Below are 20,365 nucleotides of genomic sequence, written 5' to 3' on the forward strand. Positions count from 1 at the left end.
CGCCGCCGACCGGACGCCGGCCGTCGACTACGTCGACCAGTACCGCAAGCACCGCAGCGTGCCCGTGGAGCTGCGCCTGAGCGAGTTCGCCGCGCGCTGCGCGGCCGTCGCGGCGGCCTCCGTCGACGTGAGGGAGCGCGAGCGGGCCGCCGCGGACCTCGACGCCGTCGCCGCCAAGGGCGTTGATGCTGTGCTGCAGGACGACGCGCACGCGGCGCGCACGGTCGACGCCCTCCGCGAAGACGCGCGCGCGCGCCTCGACGCGGCCAGAGCGGCGCGCGACGCGGCGCTCGCGGGGCTCGGCGAGTCCTTCGCGTCGGGCGCCGTCGCCGAAGTTTCCGACGTCGCGGGCGAACTCCGGTCCGACTTTTCGGCGCTCTACAAGACGACGCAGAAGACCGACGGCTTCGCGCCCCTCAACGGCGCCTGCGACGAGATGGCGAAGAAGGTGAACCGGCGCTTCGGGCCCCAGCAGCTCAGCGCCAAGTCGCTGGCGGCGTTCGACCTCTCGGCCGCGCTCGGCGGCGGCGACGCGTTCGAGAACGCCGAGGCCGACGCCCACCTCAAGCCCGAGGCTCTAGCCATCCGCAACGCGGAGCGCGCGCGCCTCGCCGCCGTCGCGTTCGCCGCGCGGTCCGACCTGAGGTTCGCGCTGGGGTTGGCGCAGGACGCGAAGTGGGCGAAGACGCAGTTCGACCGCGAGCTCAAGCGCATCGAGGACGCCGTGCGGCACAAGAACGGCGATCTCGTCCTGCGGACCCTGCTCTGCCCCGTCAAGGCCCTGGGCGCCGCCGTGCGCAAGGCGCACGGCACGTACCCGCGCGGCATTCGACCGCCGGGTTCGCGCGGTCCCGACCAAACTTGAAACCTCTCGGGCTCGGTCACATCGAAGTCGCGTCGGCTGATTCTTGGACGAATCGAGTGCTCGCGTCCAGTTCTCGAAGCACAGCGGAACATCTCGCGTCGAAACCGTCGCCTATGTTCACGTTGACGTCGGGTTGAAGATTTGAATGCCACCCGCAGGCAAGTACGGCGGCGACTACGCGCGGCTCACGGACATGGTCCGGGGCACGGTGCAGTGCGAGACCTTGGAGGCCATGGCCGCCGTCGCGCGCGAGCTCCGCGGCTCCAAGGTCTTTGAATTAGTGCGCGTGAAGAACCGCATGAGCCCGAAGGTCGACGGGCGGACGGGCGGCTATCGCGACGTGCTCACGAACGTGTCGTGCTGCGGCCACGTCTGCGAGGTCGCCGTGGCGCTGAACGCGTTCTTGGACGTGGCGGAGAAGAAGGGCGTCCACGCCAACGTGGACCTGTGCCGCGGCGTGGCGTTCTTCGACGGCGGCGCGTGGGTCGGCTCCGTGGACTCGTTCTTCGCGCCCGCGCCGGGCCTGAAGGACCCGCTGCCGGCGTCGCGCGTCGCCCGGGGCTGCGTCGACGACCTCACGGTGTTCGGCGCGGACCTGACGACGCGCACGGTCGACGACGTGCCGCGGTCGGAGGCGGGGTTCCGCGCGGACTGGGCGCCGATCCTGCGGTCGCCGACGTGCCGCCTCGCGTCGCTGACGCTGACGCGCGTGCCGCACCTGCCGCGGCTGGCCAAGCTGCTGTCCGAGGCCGCCTGCGACCGGTTGGACCTGCGGGTCCTGCGCATCGAGCTCTGCCCGGGGAAGCTCGGCCCCGCGCCGGCGCATCTGGGCGCGCTCGCGAACCTGGAGCGGCTCGAGCTCTTGGGGGGGTCGTCGAAGCAGCGCATGCGCGTCGACGGCCCCTTCCCCGAGGCGGCGCTGCTGAAGATGAAGAAGCTCCGCGTGCTGCGCCTGAGCTTCCTCGAGCTCGAGGGCCCCCTGCCCGTGACCGTGGGGAGGCTGCGGAACCTGGAGCGGTTGGAGGTGAACGGCAACTTCCTCGACGGCAAGCTCCCCGGCGCCATCGCGTCGCTGAACAATTTGCAGCGCCTCGACGTGAGCGACAACATGTTCACGGGCCTGCTGCCGGCGAAGATCGCCGCGGGGAAGAAGCTGACGCGCGTCTTCGTCCAGGACAACCGGTTCCACGGGCCCATCCACAGCGCGTTCTTATCTTTGGACGAGTTCGAGTGCGGCCAGAACCGCTTCGGCCAGGACACGGAAGAGGACGCCGACGACGCGGCGCCGCGGCCGCCGCCGTCCGCGGGCGCGGCGACGCAGAAGCTCCAGCTCGGCGACGGCTTGGTGCCGTTGGACGCGTCGCGGGCCAAGTCGAGCTCCGCGTGCCGCGGCGGCTACGCGGCGTCCAAGGCCGTGGAGACGGGCCTGTCCTACTGGTGCACGCAGTTCGGCGACGACTTCGGGAACCCCGAGCCCGTCTGGTGGAGCTGCCAGGTCCCCGGCGGCTACCTGTTGAGCCGCCTCGCGCTGACGTTCGTGGTCGACCCGGCGGCGCACCTCGTCGCGCCGTCGGCGGTCACCGTCGCGTTGCGGCGCAAGGGCGACCGGCCCCTCGTCGCGGCGTTCTCCCGGGACGACGACGACGACGACGAGGAGACGCGGAAGGGCGTCGTCACTCTAAAATTCAAGAGCGACCAGGACCTCTTCTCGGAGAAGGGCGACGTGCTCAAGCTGCGGGCGACGCGGCCGGGCAGCGCCCTCGGCGGCTACGTGGGCCTGCAGAACGTGTCCGTCTTCGGGAGCCGCGAGGCCGACGACGCCGCGGACGCGGGGGGCTTCGCGGTCAAGGCGCCCCAGTCGTCGGCCATGTTCCGCTTCGACCGGGACGCCAACGCCCACGGGCTGAGCGTGCTGGAGTCGGCGGACACGGTCTGCGTCAACGGCGCGGCGGAGGCGGACGTCGACTCCTGGGCCGCGGATTTGGTCGTGCCGCGGATCCTGCCGTCGATGGGACGGTGCACGTTAGCGCTCAAGCTCCGCGGCGGCGACGGCTTCGCGAAGAGCGACGGCATCGTCGTGGGGCTCGCCCGCGGCGACTGCGACGGCTTCAAGAAGATCGCGGACAACGCGAGCGCCTACTCCTTCCGCTGCCGCGACGGCGCCGTGCGCCGCGGTTTAACGGACTGGGACTGCGGCTTCCAGACGCTGGCCGTGCCGACGCCCGAGGGCTTCTACGACGACGGCGACGACGTCGTCCTCGAGTACGACCGCGCCACTTCCTCGCTCGCGGTCAAGGACTCGCGGGGGTTCCACGGCGTTCTAGCGGCGGACGTGCCGCCCGCGACGACGGAGGACCCCCTCTTCTTCTTCCTGCTCACGCGGTGCAAGGGCATGGGCGCGACGATCTTAGAATCGTCGAAGATCGACGCGGGCGCCGCGCCGGTGGATTTGGCGAAGAATCTCGACATCGCGGCGAAGAAGAAGAAGGACGAGGCGCGGGCCGTCGCGGACCGGAAGCGCGACCTCCGGCGGCAGCGCGCCGCCGACGCGAAGAAGGAGGAGGACCGCAGCCGCCGCCGGACCGTGGCCGGCGCCCGGGCCGCGGACGGCGCGGCCGCCGCGCGCGCGGCCCTCGAGCGGAAGCGCGCGGACAACGAGAAGCGCCGCGCCAAGGAGAACGCCTAAAGCGTCATTAGCGGCACCCGGAGGCCTTGGGGCTGACGACGCAGAGCGAGTTGACGCACCGGTCCCGGTCGAGCGCGCTCTTCGCGCCGAAGCAGCCCGGCTCGCTGAGGCTCGGGAAGATGAGCTTGGCCTCCGGGCAGAGCTCGATGAGCGCCTTGCGCGCCTCGGCGTCGGCGACGCGGCTGAGCGTGCCCGTCACGGCGAAGGGCACGCCCGCGGCCGCGTCGTGGTCCGCGCCCGCGGCGAAGGTCCGCCTGGGCAGGACAAGAGAGATTCAACGTCGCTTCAACGTGAGTGTTCCGCGCGCGCGCGTCACAAGAAAAAACATCCACGCTTCGAGACCGTTCCGAGAGATGATCGCTCGTCCAAAAATCAGCCGAAACGAGTGGAAAACGGCCGAGAAAGGAGCCTTTGAAGTTGGGAATTTCGCTCTCTTGTCCTGCCCTGAGGTCCGCTTCACGTCCGGCGGCGCGTCGGCGACGCCGGCCTTGGACAGGCGGTGGTGGAGCCAGCCCGTGGGGCCGTGCTGGCCGGCGACGAAGAGCGGCGACAGCGAATCGTCCTGCGCGTCGATGGCCGCGCGGACCTCGCGGAGCGCGTCGCCGCGGCGCACGAGCATGAGGTTGTCGCCGTTGACGTAGCGCAGCGGCGCGAAGTCGTCGAAGGCGTGGGGCGAGTTGCCGCAGAAGCCGCCGCCCGTGCCGAAGAAGAGGACGCGGTCCGCGACGGCGCGCTCCCAGAAGAAGAGCGAGAGCACGAGGTCCGCGCGCTTCTTCGTGTTTTTGAGCGCGTCCGGGAACGCCGTGAACACGAGCCGCCGCGGGTGCCGCCGCCGCAGCGTCGCGACGGACGGGTTGATCTCGAGCGCGCGGTCGAACGACTCGTCGGTCTTGTGGTAGACCTGGACCGCGACGGTCTCTGGCAGCACGCCGAGCGCGTTGACGAGCACCGCGCCGTAGCGCCGCTGCATCCACGCCGGCCCGTCGAAGCAGCACATGACGGCCGCCGTCGTGATCCGCGGCGGGCCCTCGTCCTCGTCCGCGTCCTCGCGATCGTCGCGTCGCGCCGCGGGCGCGGCGGCCGCCTCGCTCGCCGCCAGCCGGGCCTCGAGCGCCGCGCGCTCGCCGGCGGCGGCCGAGCATCGCGCCTCGAGCGCCGCGTGGTCGCCGGCGACGGCGGCGAAGCGCGCCTCGAGCGCCGCGCCGTCGAGGCGCCGCTGGCGCCCATCGATTATGAGCAACGCGCAGCACAAGGCGAGCAGGAGCGCCGCGAGCGTCGAGCAGGCGAACGGGCGCTGCTTCTTGTTCGAATCGTCCTGCGGCGCGGCGACGTCGTCCGACGGCGGCGCGGCGGCCGTCGCGCGCTTGGAGAGCTGCATCGATGCGAGACGACGGCGGGCTGCCTCATCCAAAACTTCATTCAAAAGCGTTGCCGGCAACATCGGCGGGAAAATTGCCTGAGGCGAATTCAAAAGCGCGGAGAGCTCGACGAGCGCGTCGTCGCGGTTACGCTCGCCGCGCGGCTTCTGAAGCGAGCACCGCGCTCCCAAAACCATCAAAAACGACACACGAACCATGACGCTCGAGCTCGACCGCGCGGCGCCGCTCTACGAGGCGACGCTCGGCGTGCAGCTCGTGGGCGTGGGCGACGGCGCGAGCCACGTCGAGGGCGAGCGCGTGCTGACCGTGCGGCTCCTCGAGGGGTCGCGGCCCATGGCGAGCGGCGCGGGCGCGTCCCCCGCGCGCGCCGTCGTGCAGCAGCGCATCTTCGCCGACGGCGCGGCGTCGCCGCCGCCGCGCGGCGGCGAGGGCCCGAGCGGCCGCGAGCGGGTGCTGCACCTTGAGCTCGCCGACGCGGCGGACCCCTACTTCCTCTACGCGCTCGACGTCGGCGAGGGCGACTTCCACGAGCTGCGCCGCGAGCACGCGCTCCTCGTCGACTTCCTGAGTTTCCCGACGCACTTTGTCGACCTCCTCGGCAAGTGCGAGGGGTCGAGTTTGAGTGTGACTGACGCCCCGGGCGCCACGAGCCGCTTCGGCTGCGCGTTGGAGCGCGGGGCCGGCACGCCGGGGACCTTCGCGGTCGTCGAGGCGAACGCGTTCAAGCGCGTGACGCACGTCGCGTTGAAGCTGAAGCGCGGCGACGACGCGGACGTCAAGGCCTACCTCGCCGGGCGCCTGGCCCAGACCCTCGCCGAGTCCGCGGCGCACAAGGCCAGCTTCGAGCGCACGGCCGCGGACCTCGCGGCGAGCCGGGGCGAGTGCGGCGAGTTGGCGGCCGCGAAGGCGGAGTTGGAGCGCGAGCGCGCGACGCTCGAGTGCGGCCACGCGTCGTCGCACCGCGAGCGCGAGGCGAGCCACCGGGAGGCTTTAGCGCGCGAGGTCACGGCGCTCCAGGCGGCGCACGGCGACGAGCTCCGGGGCGAGCGCGCGCGCCACGCGGCCGAGGCCGGAGCGCTCAAGACGGACCTCGCGGCCAAGGCCGCCGAAAACACGACCCTCGCCGAGGCCCTCGCGGAGACGGAGCGCAAGGCCCAGGCCCTCCAGCGCGAGCTCCACGACGCGCGGCGCTCCGGCGGCGCCGCGGAGCAGCGCGCGGACGCCGCGGCCAAGGCCGCCAAGCTCCTCCAGGCCGAGCGCGACGCGGCCGCGGCCGACGCGCGGGGCCTCGAGCTCCGCCTCGCGTCCCTGGGCCAGCGCGCGTCCGACTCGGAGGCCACCGTCGCGCGCGCGGACGCGCTCCGGGAGGCGTCGGAATCCGCGCGGCGGAGCGCCGACGCGCGGCACGCCGAGGCCGCCGAGCTCCTCAAGAAGCGCGAGGACCAGCTCGGCGCCGCGTCCGGCGAGATCGCCCGGGGCAACGCCATCATCGAGCGCCTCTCCGAGGCGAACAAGCACGCCGCGGCGAAGCTCCGATTGAAGGCGGACGTCATCAAGCAGCAGGAGCGCCGCGTCGGCGACGCGGCCAAGGACCGCGACGACGCGGCCCACGGCCGCGACCTCGCGAAGGCGTCCGAGGCGCGCGAGCGGGAGAAGCGCGAGCTCGCGGAGACGGCGCTCGCGGCCGCGGAGCGGAAGCTGGCCGACGCCGCGGATTTGCTCGAGAACAACCAGGGCGTCATCAAGTGGCTCAACGACGAGCTCGCGGCGCACCGCCTCGGCACGCGCGTCGTCTCGCCCGCGGCCTACGCGCCGCCGGAGCCGCCGACGCACGCCGACGACCTCGGCGTCAGCCGCGACGCCGCCGCGGACTACTTCGCCGCGTACCAGGGCGCCGAGGCGAGCGACCACTCCTTCGCGTCGAGCTCCTCGCGGCCGTCGTCGTCGCGGCGGTCCCGGGACCACTCCTTCCTCCACGAGGCGAACACGCCGCCGCCCGTGCCGCCGACGTTGCGCGCCGCGAAGCCCCGCGCGGCGCCGAACCTCTACGCGACGTCCTCCTCCGGCGGCTTCGACTGAGGCCCCCGACGCGCGCCGCCCCCCCCCCCTAAGCCACCCCGGCGCGAGCATGTTGCCTTCCGGCCCCAGGCGCCGAAAGCGCCGGCTCGCGAGCACGTCAGTTGGAGCTTGCATCGCCCCCGGCCAGCGACATCGGGATGTGTTACGAGAGGGGAGGTGTGTGGACGGGCGGAGGCCCTAAGGGGCGTCCCGTCGGCTTTTTTTTTTCGCCGCGCGCGTTCAGGCCTCGACGGCCGCGGACGCGGCCGCGTCCTCGAGGGCCGCGCCGTCGTCGAGCGCCGCGGCGTCGTCGTCGGCCGTGCGGTCCGCGTTCTGGTCCTGGATCTTCGCCCGGAGCTCGAGCTCGAGCTCCTCGCGGATCCGCAGCTTGGCCTCCTCCCGCTCGTAGAAGTGGTGGATCCTCCGGTCTGCCCGAATTGGACACCGGCGGAAGATGCCCAACAGCCCCCCCGTGCGCCGCCGCGCCTCCGTCGCCTGGAACGAGCCGTCCGTCGCCGCGTCGGGCATCTTCCCGAGCAGCAGGCGCTGCGCGAGGCGCAGGAGGCGGAAGACGGTCTTGTCGAGGACCGTGTCCGCGGCCTTGGCGACGGCGCCCGTGACGACGATGCCCTTGCCCGCGACCATGCCCGGCTGGTCCCCCATGCGCTTCGCCTCCTCCTTGGCGTTCATGAAGTCCGTGACGGCGCCGATGACCTTGAGCGTCGGGCAGGGCGACTTGGGCTGGTTCGCCTCGGGCCACTCAGCCCCCGTGACGATGGACGAGTACTTCCAGAGCGTCGCGGCCTTCTCCACGTCCAGCACCTTGTCGGACTGGTCGTTCTCGAAGATGGAGTCCCAGCCGCCGCCCGCGCCGCCCGCGCCGGCGATCTGGCCGCCCTTCTCCAACGCCTCCGCGCCGCGGCCCTCGCGGGGCCCGCCGTTCCAGCCCCAGTAGACGCCGCTCTTGGCGCAGCGCGGGTCGTGCGCGACCTGGAACAAACGCTGGCCCGCCTCCTCCTCGCCGACGAAGCCGCCCGTGATGTACTTCATGAACACGGGGAAGTACTTGCGGAACCAGGGCCGCTTCTCGCGGAAGAGGGGGCTCTCGGCGATGCAGCCCGGGTAGATGGAGGAGAAGACGATGCCCGTCTGCTTGTGGTACTTGTCGTGGAGCATGTTGCTGAGCATCATGAGGCAGAGCTTCGAGTCCTTGTAGGCCTTGGCGCCGATGAAGTTGTAGCCGTCGATCATGGACACGGGGTTCTTGAAGCCCGCCTTCAGGCCGTCCAAATCCTTCAAATCCGCGATGGGGTAGACGCCGCCGCCGCCGACGGTGTTGTCGTTGCCCGTGACGGACCCGACGAGGACGATCCTGGGGTCCGGCGCGCGCGCCATGTCCTCCATGAGCAGGGACACGAGCAGGAAGTGGCTCAGGTAGTTGACCTGCATCGTCTGCTCGTGGCCGTCCTCGGACCACTTCGCGTGCGGGAGCGACGGCTGGTAGATGCCCGCGTTGCAGATGAGCCGGTCCACGGGCTTGTTGAGGCGGAAGCCGTCCAGATCCGCGACGAACTTGCGGACCGACGCGAAGGAGTTGAGCTCGACCTCCATGGCCGTGAAGCAGGACCGGTCGAAGTCCTCGATCTCCGCGACGACGTCCATCTTCTCGAGGTCCCGGACGGCGCCGACGACGTGGTACTGGCCCGTGCGCACGAGCGCGCGCGCCGTCTTCCGCCCGAGGCCGCTCGACGTGCCCGTGACGACGACGAGCTTCTTGTTCCCTGCGGGCGGGGCGGGGGGGTTTGTAAAAAGGGAGCGGCGAACGCGCGGACATTCGGCGCCGCCGGCGCGCCGAACTTGGCCTTGGCCTCCATGTCCTTGGCGACGTTCCCCAAGTTGGGCATCTTCAGGTTGCCGAGCTGCTTGAAGGCCGCCGCCCAGGCGACCGCCTGGGCCAGGACCAGCAGCTTCAAGCCCTTTGCACCGGCCATCGCGACACTTGCAGATTTTCCGGCAGGCTGGATGCGCTTTGGTTGGCGCAATTTGCGGCAACTCGGAAGCGGCCCTCTGCGACGCCGTCCAGGTCGCAGCCCCAAGGACCACGAGCCTAAGACGCGTCGTCGCACGCCGGACGCGCCCGGGAACTGTCCGGGGAGTCGCACCCCATCGCGGACGTCGACCAATCGCCCGAACGGACGGCGCGGCTTGTCGAAGTCTGATTGATGCCAAAACACAGCTGCGCGATGGCACCAAACTTCTCGTTCTGCCTCGCGGCGTTGCTCGCCCTCGCGGCGCTGCCGCGAACGCTTTCGCTCGCGCCGCCGCGGACGGCGCCGCCCGCGCGCGCCTCCGGCCGAACGGCCCTGCGCGCCGTCGCGAGCCGGCCCAAGTGGCGGCAGAAGAAGACGCTCGCGGACGAGGTCGGCGGCGGCGGCGACGCCGCGGACACGGGCCTCACGGGCAGCGTCGACGTCGTCTTCGTCCAGGGCAACGCCACGAAAGCCACGAAGGCCATCGTCGGCCAGCCCCTCTCGGAGGTCGCGAGTCAGGCGGACCAGTTCATCCGCTACAAGTGCAAGAAGGGCGAGTGCGGCACCTGCGAGGTCAAGGTCGACGGCAAGTGGATCCGGTCCTGCGTGTCCACGATCCCCTACGTCGCGCCGGGCGCTACCTTCGAGGTCACCGTCAAGCCGGGCATGATCAAGTCGAAGAAGTCGTCGCGCTTCTTCTCCGTGCGGTCGTTCGTCGACGGCTGGGTCAACAACATCCTCGGCATGATCGGCTTCGTCCGCACGGGCGCCTCCGAGGGCAAGAACTTCAAGGTCCGCCTCGACAACGAGGCCGAGATCGCGCGCCTCGTCGCGGAGCGCAAGGCCAAGAAGGCCGCGGAGAAGCAAGAGGCCTAGGGCCGTGTTCATTTAAAAACCGTCGTCGTGTCGACGGGCGTGGAGCTTTGTCGCGTCGACGGGCGTGGACCCCCCGTCGATCGCTCGGTCGCCGACCTTAGTTCGCGCGGCTCAGAAGAAGTTGAGGCCGAAGCCGATGCCCCGGGACAGCGTGATGGACCGGATCTTGAACTCGTAGTAGAGCGTCGCGTCCGGCGGCACGATGGAGCCCTTGGCGCCCGCGGCCGTGCCGTCCTCGCGGGGGAAGCCCGTGGCCCCGTAGCCCAGCGACGGCGGCACGACGACGCGGCGCGTCGTGCCGACGCGCGCGTCCGCGAGGATGGCCTCCTTGAGGCCCGGCGCGATGGCGTCCGTGCCGAGGTCGACGCGGACGCCCGTCGCGGGCGACGTCACGTAGGGCTTGCCGTCGAAGCCGCCGACGCGCGCGGCGAAGTCCATCGTGATCGTCGACGTCGCCGACGGGTAGTCGCCGCCGCCGACGACGACGTCCTCGACCACCAAACCGCTGGGCAGCTTCGTCGCCGCGCCGCGCGCCGCGCCGGGCGCGAGGGCCGCGGCGGCGAGGCCCGCGAGCGCGAGCGGAGCGACGTCGCGCCGGTCGACGACGCGCGACGGCCGGGTGACGACGTGCGACGGCCGCAGCGCGCTCGCAACGACGCAGAGCAGCGTCGCGGCGCGGAGCCGGCTCGAGCGCGCTGGGAGCCGCATGGCAGCCATGCAGGTCGCTGCGACGGAGAGCAAAGCAACTGTCCGGAGCTCGAGAGCCGCACTTCAACGGCACTTCAAGCAAGCCCAGCGAGGCCTCCCGCGAAGATCCCCTCGGGCATCTCGCCGACGTGGTCCGCCCAGTCCGCGCATTTCTTCGGGTAGGAGGTGGTCGCCCAGTCCGCCCCGAACAACCTTACAGCGTCGCGAGCCTCCGGTAGCCGCGGCTCCCGCCGTCGCGGCCGAGCGTGAGGGACGCCGCGCGGGTCGCCCGGCGCACGAGCGGGTTCCGCGGGTTCTCGTCGTCGTCGTCGTCGTCCGAGTCCCAGTCCGAGCCGGCGTCGCGCGAACAGTCGCCCTCCGCGAGGGGCACGACGGCCGTCTCCTCGCGGGGGCGCTCCGCCGGCTTCTCGCGGACGCCGAAGACGTCGTCGAAGTCGTCCTCCGCGGCGAGGGGCGCGGCGGCGCCCTCGCGGGGTGCGACGGCGACGCGCGCTGGGTGCTCGAGGACGCGGCCGCGGAGCTGCGGCTCCTCGAACGTGCCTCGCGGCGCTTCGTATTTGTCCCGCGGCGCGACGGCGGCGCGCGCCCGCCGCGCGCGCCGCCGCCGGCGCGCGCCCGCGGCGGCGACCGCCAGGAGGCCCGCGGCCGCGGCCGCGAGGGCCGGCCACGACGTCAGCGCGCGGACGAGCGGCGGCGGGCCGGCCGCGGCGGCGTCCGCGACCGGCGGCGTCGGCGCAAACGTCGTCGGCGCAAAAGACGCCGGCGCAAAAGTCGCCGGCGCAAAAGACGCCGGCGCAAAGGTCGCCGGTGCAAACGTTGTCGGCGCGGCCGTCGTCGGCGCCCCGGCCGTCGGCGCGGCCGTCGTCGGCGCCCCGGCCGTCGGCGCGGCCGGCGCGGCCGTGGGCGCGAGCGTGTCCGCCGTCGTCGGCGCGAGCGTGGCCTCGACGACCGCGGACAGCGCGACGATGGCCGAGCCGTTCTCGAAGGCGAGGAGCGCGTCGCTGTCGTCGCGCGCGCGCATGACGGCGCGGAGGTCCGCCTCGAAGGCCTCGGGCTCGATGGCGCCGCCGACGGCCGCGGCGACCGCGCCGGCGTCCTCGCCGCTCGTCCGATCGATGGCCGTCCCGGCCGCCTCGACCTCGACGGCGACCTCGTAGTCGCTGCCGTTGAGCGGCGCGCAGCTCGACGCGACGCCGACGAGCGCGCCGCCGCCGAGCGCGGCCTCCGCGTAGGCGGCGACGACGTCCGCGTAGGCGTCGCCCGCGCCGAGCGCGTCAAAGGCCGCGCAGGGCCCGCCCGCGTCGTCGAGGCGCCGCCGGCGCTTCCCCCGGCGGCGCCGCCGGAAGCCGACGCGGAATTTGAAGCTCCCGCCGCCCCGCGGCCGCCGCCGCGGCCGCGGCGCGGGCCGCGGCGCCGGCGCCGACGACGGCGCGGCGCTCGCCGCGCTCGGCGCGAGCGTCGCGCTCCCGATGGCGTCGAGGGTCGCGGCGACGTCGAGGGCCGCGCCGACCAACGCGCCGACGGCCGCCGCGTCGAGCGCCGCGGCGAGCGCGCCGGACGCCGTCGCGTCGCGCAGAAGGCCGTCGAGCGCCGCGGCGCGCGGGCAAGTCGCGACGAAGGCGACGACGCAGGCCGTGCCGTTGGCGAGGCGCCGCCCGTCGGCGACGGCCGCCGCGACGGCGTCGGATATGGTTGTTTCTGCGACGGTGGCCTCGACGGCGCCCGCGAAGGCCGTCTTGGCCGCGGCGTCCGCGTTGAACGCGGCCGCGTCGAGGTCGTCGAGGACTATGGCGTTCGAGACCGCGACGGGCGGCGACGCGGCGCTCGGCGCGGCGGACGGGTCCGCCGGCGCGGACGTCGGCGCCGGCGCCGGTCCGAGCGACGGCGACGGCGAAGATGGGCTCGGAGCGGGCCGTAGACTCGGCGCCGGCTGCGGCGGCGACGACGGCGACGTCGTGGGCCGGGGCGACGGCCGCGACGTCGGCGACCCGGACGGTCGGGTCGTCGGCTCGATGCTGGGACGCGGCGTAGGCGCGAACACCGGCGCCGCCGACGGATTCCCGGGCGTGGCCGTGGGCGATGGCGTGGGTCGCGGAGAGGGAGCGGGCGTCGGGCCGTTGGACGGCGGAGACGAGGGCGCCGGCGAGGGTCGAGGCGTCGGCTCTTGAGACGGCGCCGGCGTCGGAGCGGGCGACGGTCGAGGCGTCGGCTCCGCGGACGGGCGATGCGTCGGCGAGAACACGGGAGCGGCGCTCGGATCTCCGGGAACGGGCGTCGGCCACGGCGACGGCCGCGGCGTCGGCTCTTGAGACGGCGCCGGCGTCGGAGCTGGCGACGGTCGAGGCGTCGGCTCTCCAGAAGGCGCTGAGCTGGGCGCCGGCGACGGCCGAGGCGTCGGCTCTTGAGACGGCGCCGGCGTCGGAGCGGGCGACGGCCGAGGCGTCGGCTCGTGAGACGGCGCCGGCGTCGGAGCTGGCGACGGCCGCGGCGTCGGCCCTCGAGACGGCGCTGAGCTGGGCGCTGACGACGGCCGCGGCGTCGGCTCTTGAGACGGCGCCGGCGTCGGAGCGGGCGATGGCCGCGGCGACGGCTCCGCGGACGGGCGAGGCGTCGGCTCGATGCTGGGACGCGGCGTAGGTGCGAACACCGGCGCCGCCGATGGCTTTCCGGGCGTAGTCGTGGGCGATGGCGTGGGTCGCGGAGAGGGAGCGGGCGTCGGGCCGTTGGACGGCGGAGACGAGGGCGTCGGCGAGGGTCGAGGCGTCGGCTCGCCGGAGGGCGCCGGCGTCGGAGCTAGCGACGGCCGCGGCGTCGGCTCGCCGGAAGGCGCCGGCGTCGGAGCTAGCGACGGCCGCGGCGACGGCTCCGCGGACGGGCGAGGCGTCGGCGACAACACGGGAGCGGCGCTCGGATCGCCGGGAACAGGAGTCGGCCACGGCGACGGCCGCGGCGTCGGCTCTCGAGACGGCGCCGGCGTCGGGGCCGGCGACGGCCGCGGCGACGGCGCGAGCGACGGCCGAAAAGACGGCCGCGGCGTCGGCTCCCCGGAAGGGGCCGCGGGCGTCGGAGCCGGCGCGTCGTCGTCGTCGGAGTAATCGGTGACGCCGTCAAGGCACACGGCGGGGAACGGGTCGACGACGCCCGCGGTCGCCGCCGCGACGTAGCCGTTCGCGACGCCGGACGTGCCCGAGCAGGCCCCCGAGCTCATCTCGTCGTGGGTGCAGCCCCGGTGGCAGTCGATCGTGTAGGGCGCGTAGAGCGCGGCGTCGTCGGGCTTCGGGTCCGAGGGCAGGCTGTCGAGGTCCGACGTCTTGCCCGTAAGGTAGTAGCGGTAGCGGAAGTCGTCGACCGCGAGCGCGCCCTCGTAGCCACCGCACGCGTCCTGGCAGTACGTCGCGTCCGCGCCGGGCGCGCCGCAGTTGCGGATCTCGACGCCGCCCGGGCCCCGGGGCCCGTAGATCGGGAAGCCGTCCGCGGCCCAGCCGACCTGGGGGCTGTGGCCGTCGCCGAGGGCTCCGAGCTGCGCGATGAGGCACGACGGCGGGAAGTGGTAGTGGTAGGCGCCCGTCTGCTCCGCGTGACCGCTGCAACAGTCGAAGGACGTCCACTCGGCGGCCGCGTCGGCGACGTCGAGCGCGCCGCAGGACGTGTCGACGGCGCCCGAGAAGATGGCGACGCCGTTGAGCGCGTAGGCGATGGGGCCCTAGGAGACGAGTGCATGTTTGAATCAAGATGCGACGCGCGCGACGCACCATCTGGCACTTGACGTCATCGGCCGTGTGGGTCGCCTTGAGGACGGGCGACGCGGGCACGACGAAGGCGACGCCCTGGTCCGCGGCCTCGGAGAAAGTGCCGCTCGCGCCGACGCCGCCGCAGCCGGTCACGCGGGCCTTGCCCGTGCAGAGAGAGGCGTGGTTCGGGCACCCGGACGCGGCGACGGCGCGCGTCGCGACGCCGGACGCCGTCCCGAGCGTCTCCGAGTAGGACGCCGACGATCCGTCGGCCGCGCAGGAAACCGACGTCCCGCCGCCGCCGGAGGGCGGCGGCGCGGGGCCGCCGCCGCCACCGCCGCCGCCGCCGGGCGGCGGCGCGGGGCCGCCGCCGCCGCCGCCTCCGGGCGGCCGTCCGCCTCCCGGCGGGAGCCGGCGTCCGGTCGCTGGCCTTTCCGACGCGCCGCGACGGGCCGCGGAGAGGAGCAGGACGCCCAAGCCCAGCCTCATGCCGCGGGCATGACTGAAACTCCCATTTATAAATGTTCATGCTCGACTTCAACTTTGGGCCTGCTGCCTTATTGCTGTTCAGCTCACGTGGCCTAAGATCTTGGGCTGCCTGGCCGCGCGATGCCCGGGGACGCGCGCCCGGCGGCGCCCTGCCACGTCGGCGAGCGGCCGGCCATCGTGCTCCTCGGCGACTCGCTCACGCAGTACGGCTTCGGGCCCGAGGGCTGGGCGTCGCGCCTCGCGCACCGCTACCAGCGGCGCGCCGACGTGCTGAACCGGGGCTACAGCGGCTACACGAGCCGCTGGCTGCTGGCCGCCCCGAGCGCCGCCGCGGTGCCCCACGCCAAGGTCCTCCTCACGGTGATCTGGCTCGGCGCCAACGACGCGGCGCCGAAAAGCGCGCGGAGCCACGTGCCGCTCGACGAGTTCTCCGAGAACCTCGCGGCCCTCGTGGCCAAAGCGCGGGACCGGAGCGACGACGTCGTCGTCGTGTCCTGCCCGCCCGTCGACGACCGGGCCTACTTCGACAAGGCGTTCTCGAAGAAGCACCCCGACGCGTCCTTCCGGGACGTGGACCGCACGCGGGCGAGCGCGAAGCGATACGCGTTCATCGCCAAACTCGCGGCCCAGCAGGGGGGCGCCGCCTTCTGCGACGTCTTCGAGGCCTTCGACGCGCGGCCCGACGGCGGCCGCGCCCTGCTCAGCGACGGGCTCCACCTCAACGAGAAGGGCGAGGCGCTCGTCTTCGAGACGCTGCTGCGGACCGTCGACGACCACTGCCCGCGGCTGCGCCTGAGCCCCTGCGCGGAGACCATGAGCCCGGCCAACGCGGGGTCGTTCTCGCAGCTGCGGCACCACCTGCCCTGGCACAACGTCCTCGACGACCGCGACTACGCGCGCCAGCTCTGCGACCCGGACCACGCCGCCGCGCTGCCGCGCGACGACTACAGCGCCGCACCGACGCCGCGAACCGGCGCCGCCGATCTCCGGCGCTCGGGATCCGGCGACGGGAGCTTCTCGGAGTACGGCTCGTCCGGCGACTTCGGCCGCGACTACAACGACAGCCGCGACTTCAGCCGCGACTTCAGCCGCGACTACTCCATGCGGACCTCGCGGAGCAGCCGCGGCTCCAAGTCCGACATGAGGCGCTCGGCCTCGGCGTCGTCGCTGCCCCAGATCACGCCCTAGGCGGGCCCCCGCTCCGGGAGGCGCGGCGCGGCGCCCGGGGCCCGCGGCGTGGAGCGCGCGGGCCCCCGCCCCCCCCGCCGACACCGAGGCCCGCGGCGTGGAGCTCGCGGACCCTCGCTCCGACGCGGCGCCCCCGCCGCCGACCCTCGATAAACTTGTTCGATCGCGCCCGGCCATGGCCATTTTCGGAAGTATTTTCGGATGCAAGGTGCCGTTCAAGCCCAAACATGCTCCGGAGCCCGGTCTGATGGAGAGCGTCATGGAGAGCGTGAGCATCCCCAGCAGCAGCCCGGGCGGGGGCCCTGGACTTTCGGCTTGATGGACGTCGCCAACGCTCGGAGGGAAGCCCGCCTGGACATCGTCGCGTGGCTCGCGGCGCGCGGCTACGACGAGGCTGCGACTGCCGTGCGCGACGTGTATCCCCTCCCTCGGGCGCTCCTCGCGGGCGCTGCGGTCACGCCGTCGGGGCCCGGGCCCGCGCCCGAGCTCGCGCCCGCGCCGCTCGCGTCCGCCGAGGCGGTGGACGACGCCGAGGCGCCCGAGGACGACCCCGAGCGTCCGGTCAGCGAGGAGTCCGAGGGCGACGGCGAGGAGACGGAGGACGAGTGGGCGCCGGCGGACCGCGTCAAGGTCGAAGCCGAGGCGCCCGTCGACGTCGACGCCGAGCCCGAGTCCGAAGCCCGTCACGACGAGGAGGACGACGACGACGACGAGGATGAAGAGGACGAGGCGCCGGCGACCCTCCCGGCCCGCGCCGAGCCCGAGTCCGTGGCTCAAGTCCAGGACGACGACGACGACGACGACGACGAGGAGGAGGAGGAGGAGGACGACGACGACTACGACGACGACGACGAGGCGCCGGCGCCGGTGCGGCGGAGCTCGCGGGGCGTCGCGCCGGCGGTCGTCGACCGGAAGACCTTCGAAAGGCGCCTCTGGCGTCGGCTCAAGCACGAGGAGGACTGGGACGTCGTGCGGATGCCCAAGCGGCTCCACAGATTCGAGGAGTGGGCGTATTGCGCGCCGGAGGCGCTCGACGGCGGCAGGATCACCGCGGACGCGGCGCTCGGCGTCAACGTATTCGGAAAGCAGCAGCTCTGGGACCACGCGGTCGCCCGCAACTGGAAGATGGACGCGCCGGCGGGGCCCTCGGCGCCGCCGCCGCCCCCGCGCGGCGCCGCGGCGCCCGCGACGCCCGCGGCGCCGAAGCCGCGGAAGCGCGCGGCCGCGCCGGCCGCCGAGGCGACCGCGGCGAAGCGGCCCCGCGCGCCGGACGCCGCGACGCCGGACGCCGACGAGTTCATCACGAACTCGAGGAGCCGCGTCGTCGACGACCACGGCGTCGTCGAGTATCGCGGCGCCGGCGCGGCCAAGTACGTCGCGCGCGCCGCGGTCGGCGGCGAGCTGCTCGGTATCTTCGCGACGAGGCGCGAGGCGTGCGAGGCCGTCGACGGCCACCCGGACACGGTCTGCGTCTGCGGCTCGTGCGAGGTGCCGCCCGAGGGCCGCGACCGCCGCTGGGCCAAGTGCGCGTGGCGCGGCCCGGGCGGGTCGAGGGGCCGCTGCGGCGGCTACGTGCACCGCGCGTGCGTCGGCATGTCCGAGGACGACGCGCCGCCGCGCGGCTGGCACTGCGCCCTCTGCGCGGACGAGCGCGGGTCCTTCGTGTCCTCCGTCGAGGGCGGGAGCGACGCCGAGGACGACGCGGCCGACGAGTCGGACCCGCGCGCGCGCGCCGCCGCGTTCGCGGCCTCGCTCGACGAGCGAGAGCGAAAGCGGTTCGGCATGCTCAAGACCGACACACGACAGAACTGGCCCTGCGTCGTCATGGATCCGGCCCTGTTGCGCTCCAAGCCCGCCGCCGAGCTCTACCTCTCCAAGCCGCCGCCGACGCACTCCCTCGTCTTGTATTTGGCGGCGCCGCCGAACGAGGCCTGGGGCTGCGTGCCGCGCGGCGATCGCCTCGCGGCATTTGACAAACGAGCCACGTACGAGCCCAGGAAGCTGAAGCCGAAGCAGCGCGCGAACTTCGACGCCGCGATCAAGGCGGCGCGCGCGCTGAAAGAGCGCGCTCGGGCCGAGCGGCTGCCCGCGGCGCTGCGCGACGCGAACCTCGACGCGGCGAGGCCGGCCCCGCGCGGCCCCCGGCGCGCGCGGCTGCCGCTCGTCGGCCGCCTCCTGCGACTGCCCGGCGACCGCGAGGTCCGCGTCGTCGACGTCGAGGGCGGCGTCGTCCGCTGCGGCGCCGGCGGCGACGCGGAGACCCTGCCGCTGGCCGCGGCCTACGAGGGTCTCCGGGCCCACGCGGGCTGGGAGGAGGCGCGCGAACTGGCGGGCCGGGGCCAGCGCCTGAATTTTGTCTCCAAAGTGAAGCCGTGCGGCGAGTGCAAGCACTGCCTCGACTCCCCGAAGTACGGGGGCCCGGGGACCTCCAAACAAGCCTGCGTGTTGCGCCAGGCCGACAAGCTGCGTTTGTCCGAAGGCTTCCTCGACCTCTCCTGCTTCTCACCGGCCCACATCGCCGCGAATAGAAAGCGCGCCCGTTTGCTCATCCAGGCCGCGGAGCGTCCGCCGGCGGAGCCGCCGCGGGCCGCCGCCGCGGTTCCGGCGCCGAGTCCGGTCGCGGCGCCGGCGCCGAGTCCCGTCGCGGCGCCGGCGCCGGAGCCGACGCCGAAGCCTCCGCAGGAGTGCCCCGTCTGCTGGAATGAGTTCGATTTCGCTGAAATGGTGCCCAGCTCGGACCAGTGCGAGCACGTCATGTGCCGCGCGTGCCTCGTCGCCTGGCGCGACACGTGCTCGCAGCAGGCCCACAACACGACCTTGCGCAGCGGCGTGCGAATCAAGTGCCCCCTCTGCCGGAAGCCCAGCCGCGTCGCCGAGTCCGAATCCGAGGCAGACGTCGAGTGCTAAAACAAAACTTATCGCCCGTCGTCACGGTCGTCGTCGTCGTCGTCGTCGCTGTACATCGCGCACTCGACGTCGACGACGACGTCCTCGGCGAGCGTAAAGGCCCGGAGGTGGACCGACAGCGTCAGCGGGGCTCGCTTCGTCGGCCTCGCGGCGAGGACCTGCGCCGCGCGCTCCCCGGGGAGGACGAAGAGGTCCTGCGCGCGCTCGAGGAAGAGGGGCCAGAGCGCGGCGCCGTCCTCGAAGACCGCGAAGGAGGGGTCGACGACGACGCCGGCGGCGGCCTCGACGGCGACGGCGATCCTGGCCCCGAAGGGGCCGTCGCGGTCGCAGGTCGCCGTAAGATTCGCGGCCGTCGTCCCCTTCCGGCGGAGCGCGCCGAGCGCCGAGTAGTCGGGCCCCGCGTTTCCGGGAGACGCGAGCCAGTAGGCGTTCGTCTCTTCCCCCGCGGCGAGGCGCAACAAGCACGTCGTCGCCGTGCAGGCCGCCGGCGCCGCCGCGACGAGGCCCGTGCGCGCCGCCGACGTCGGCGCGACGGCCCCGACGGCCGCGGACGCCGCCGCGAGCGGCGCGCCGTCGAGCGAGAACCACCGGAGACTCGCGCGTCCCGGAGCCCAGGCCTCGTCGAGCGCCGTGTTGGAGAGGACGACCTCGCGGGAGCGCTGGTCGAGGATCACCGCGCGGGCGCCGTTCGCCGCCGCGGCGCCGCGGTGGCCGCCCGTGGGCTCGAGCCACCAGTCGTAGAGAAAGCCCCGCAGCGACGGCCAGGGCGACTGCGTCTTCCACATGATCACGCCCGAGTACCACTCGAAGGCGCGCGCCGCAAAGGACTCGAAGAGGAGCTGGTACTGCTGGAACTGCGCCAGCGAACAGAACGCGACCCAGTCGGCGAGGTTTTCCGGGTCGCCGTAGGCGTAGCAGTGGTCGTAGGCCCCCGTCGCGAAGGACTCGAAGCGGTGCAGTTTCCAGGCTGCGGGCACGGCGCCGCCGCGCGTCGGGGCGACGAGGTCCCTCGCTTCCAAAAAACGCGCGAGCCCCTCCACGGAGCCCGGCGCGGACGCGGAGCCGATCTCCGGCTGGAGCGAGATCTTGAGGTCCGGATACTTGGTCGCGTTGAGGCCCGGGTTCCGGTCGCTCCACGTCTTCGCCATAAGCATGCCGTACGGCCCGTCCTTCGCGACGAGGGCGTAGGCGTCGTCGTGCAGCGACTCGTTGCCGCCCAGCACCCCCCCGTCCATCGTCGACGGCAGCACGAGCTTCAAACCGTCGTGCGCGGCAACAGCAGCGAGGATCGCCGCCCAGAGGTCCGGCGGCGGCGACCGCTCCCTCGGGTAGAGCTCGTTGCCCCCGCCGAGCCAGAGCAGGCTCGCGAAGCGCCGCAGCCGCTTCACGGCGTCGACGACGGCGACGCCGTACGCGCCGTGGTCGTCCGGCGAGTCGTAGGACCCGGC

The 20,365-nt window shown here is 73.4% G+C and overlaps 4 protein-coding genes across 4 annotated transcripts; 2 read left to right on the forward strand and 2 right to left on the reverse strand.

Moving 5' to 3' along the window:
- Positions 1–1,673: 1,673 nt before the first annotated feature.
- AURANDRAFT_25804 (hypothetical protein) lies at positions 1,674–2,087 on the forward strand (the record flags this gene model as incomplete). Its single annotated transcript, XM_009038391.1, has 1 exon — positions 1,674–2,087. A coding segment is annotated over one exon (414 nt), but the record flags the coding sequence as incomplete, so codon positions are not given.
- Positions 2,088–7,228: 5,141 nt separating this feature from the next.
- On the reverse strand, positions 7,229–8,979 carry AURANDRAFT_71598 (hypothetical protein; the record flags this gene model as incomplete). Its single annotated transcript, XM_009038420.1, has 2 exons — positions 7,229–8,758; positions 8,821–8,979. The coding sequence occupies 2 exons, from the start codon at positions 8,977–8,979 to the stop codon at positions 7,229–7,231; spliced, it is 1,689 nt and encodes a 562-aa protein (XP_009036668.1).
- Positions 8,980–10,005: 1,026 nt separating this feature from the next.
- AURANDRAFT_64049 (hypothetical protein) lies at positions 10,006–10,602 on the reverse strand (the record flags this gene model as incomplete). Its single annotated transcript, XM_009038419.1, has 1 exon — positions 10,006–10,602. The coding sequence occupies one exon, from the start codon at positions 10,600–10,602 to the stop codon at positions 10,006–10,008; it is 597 nt and encodes a 198-aa protein (XP_009036667.1).
- Positions 10,603–14,987: 4,385 nt separating this feature from the next.
- Positions 14,988–15,590, forward strand: AURANDRAFT_5899 (hypothetical protein; the record flags this gene model as incomplete). Its single annotated transcript, XM_009038204.1, has 1 exon — positions 14,988–15,590. A coding segment is annotated over one exon (603 nt), but the record flags the coding sequence as incomplete, so codon positions are not given.
- Positions 15,591–20,365: the final 4,775 nt, after the last annotated feature.

Source organism: Aureococcus anophagefferens (assembly GCF_000186865.1).
Source record: "Aureococcus anophagefferens unplaced genomic scaffold AURANscaffold_8, whole genome shotgun sequence".
NCBI classification, from domain to species: domain Eukaryota; class Pelagophyceae; order Pelagomonadales; family Pelagomonadaceae; genus Aureococcus; species Aureococcus anophagefferens.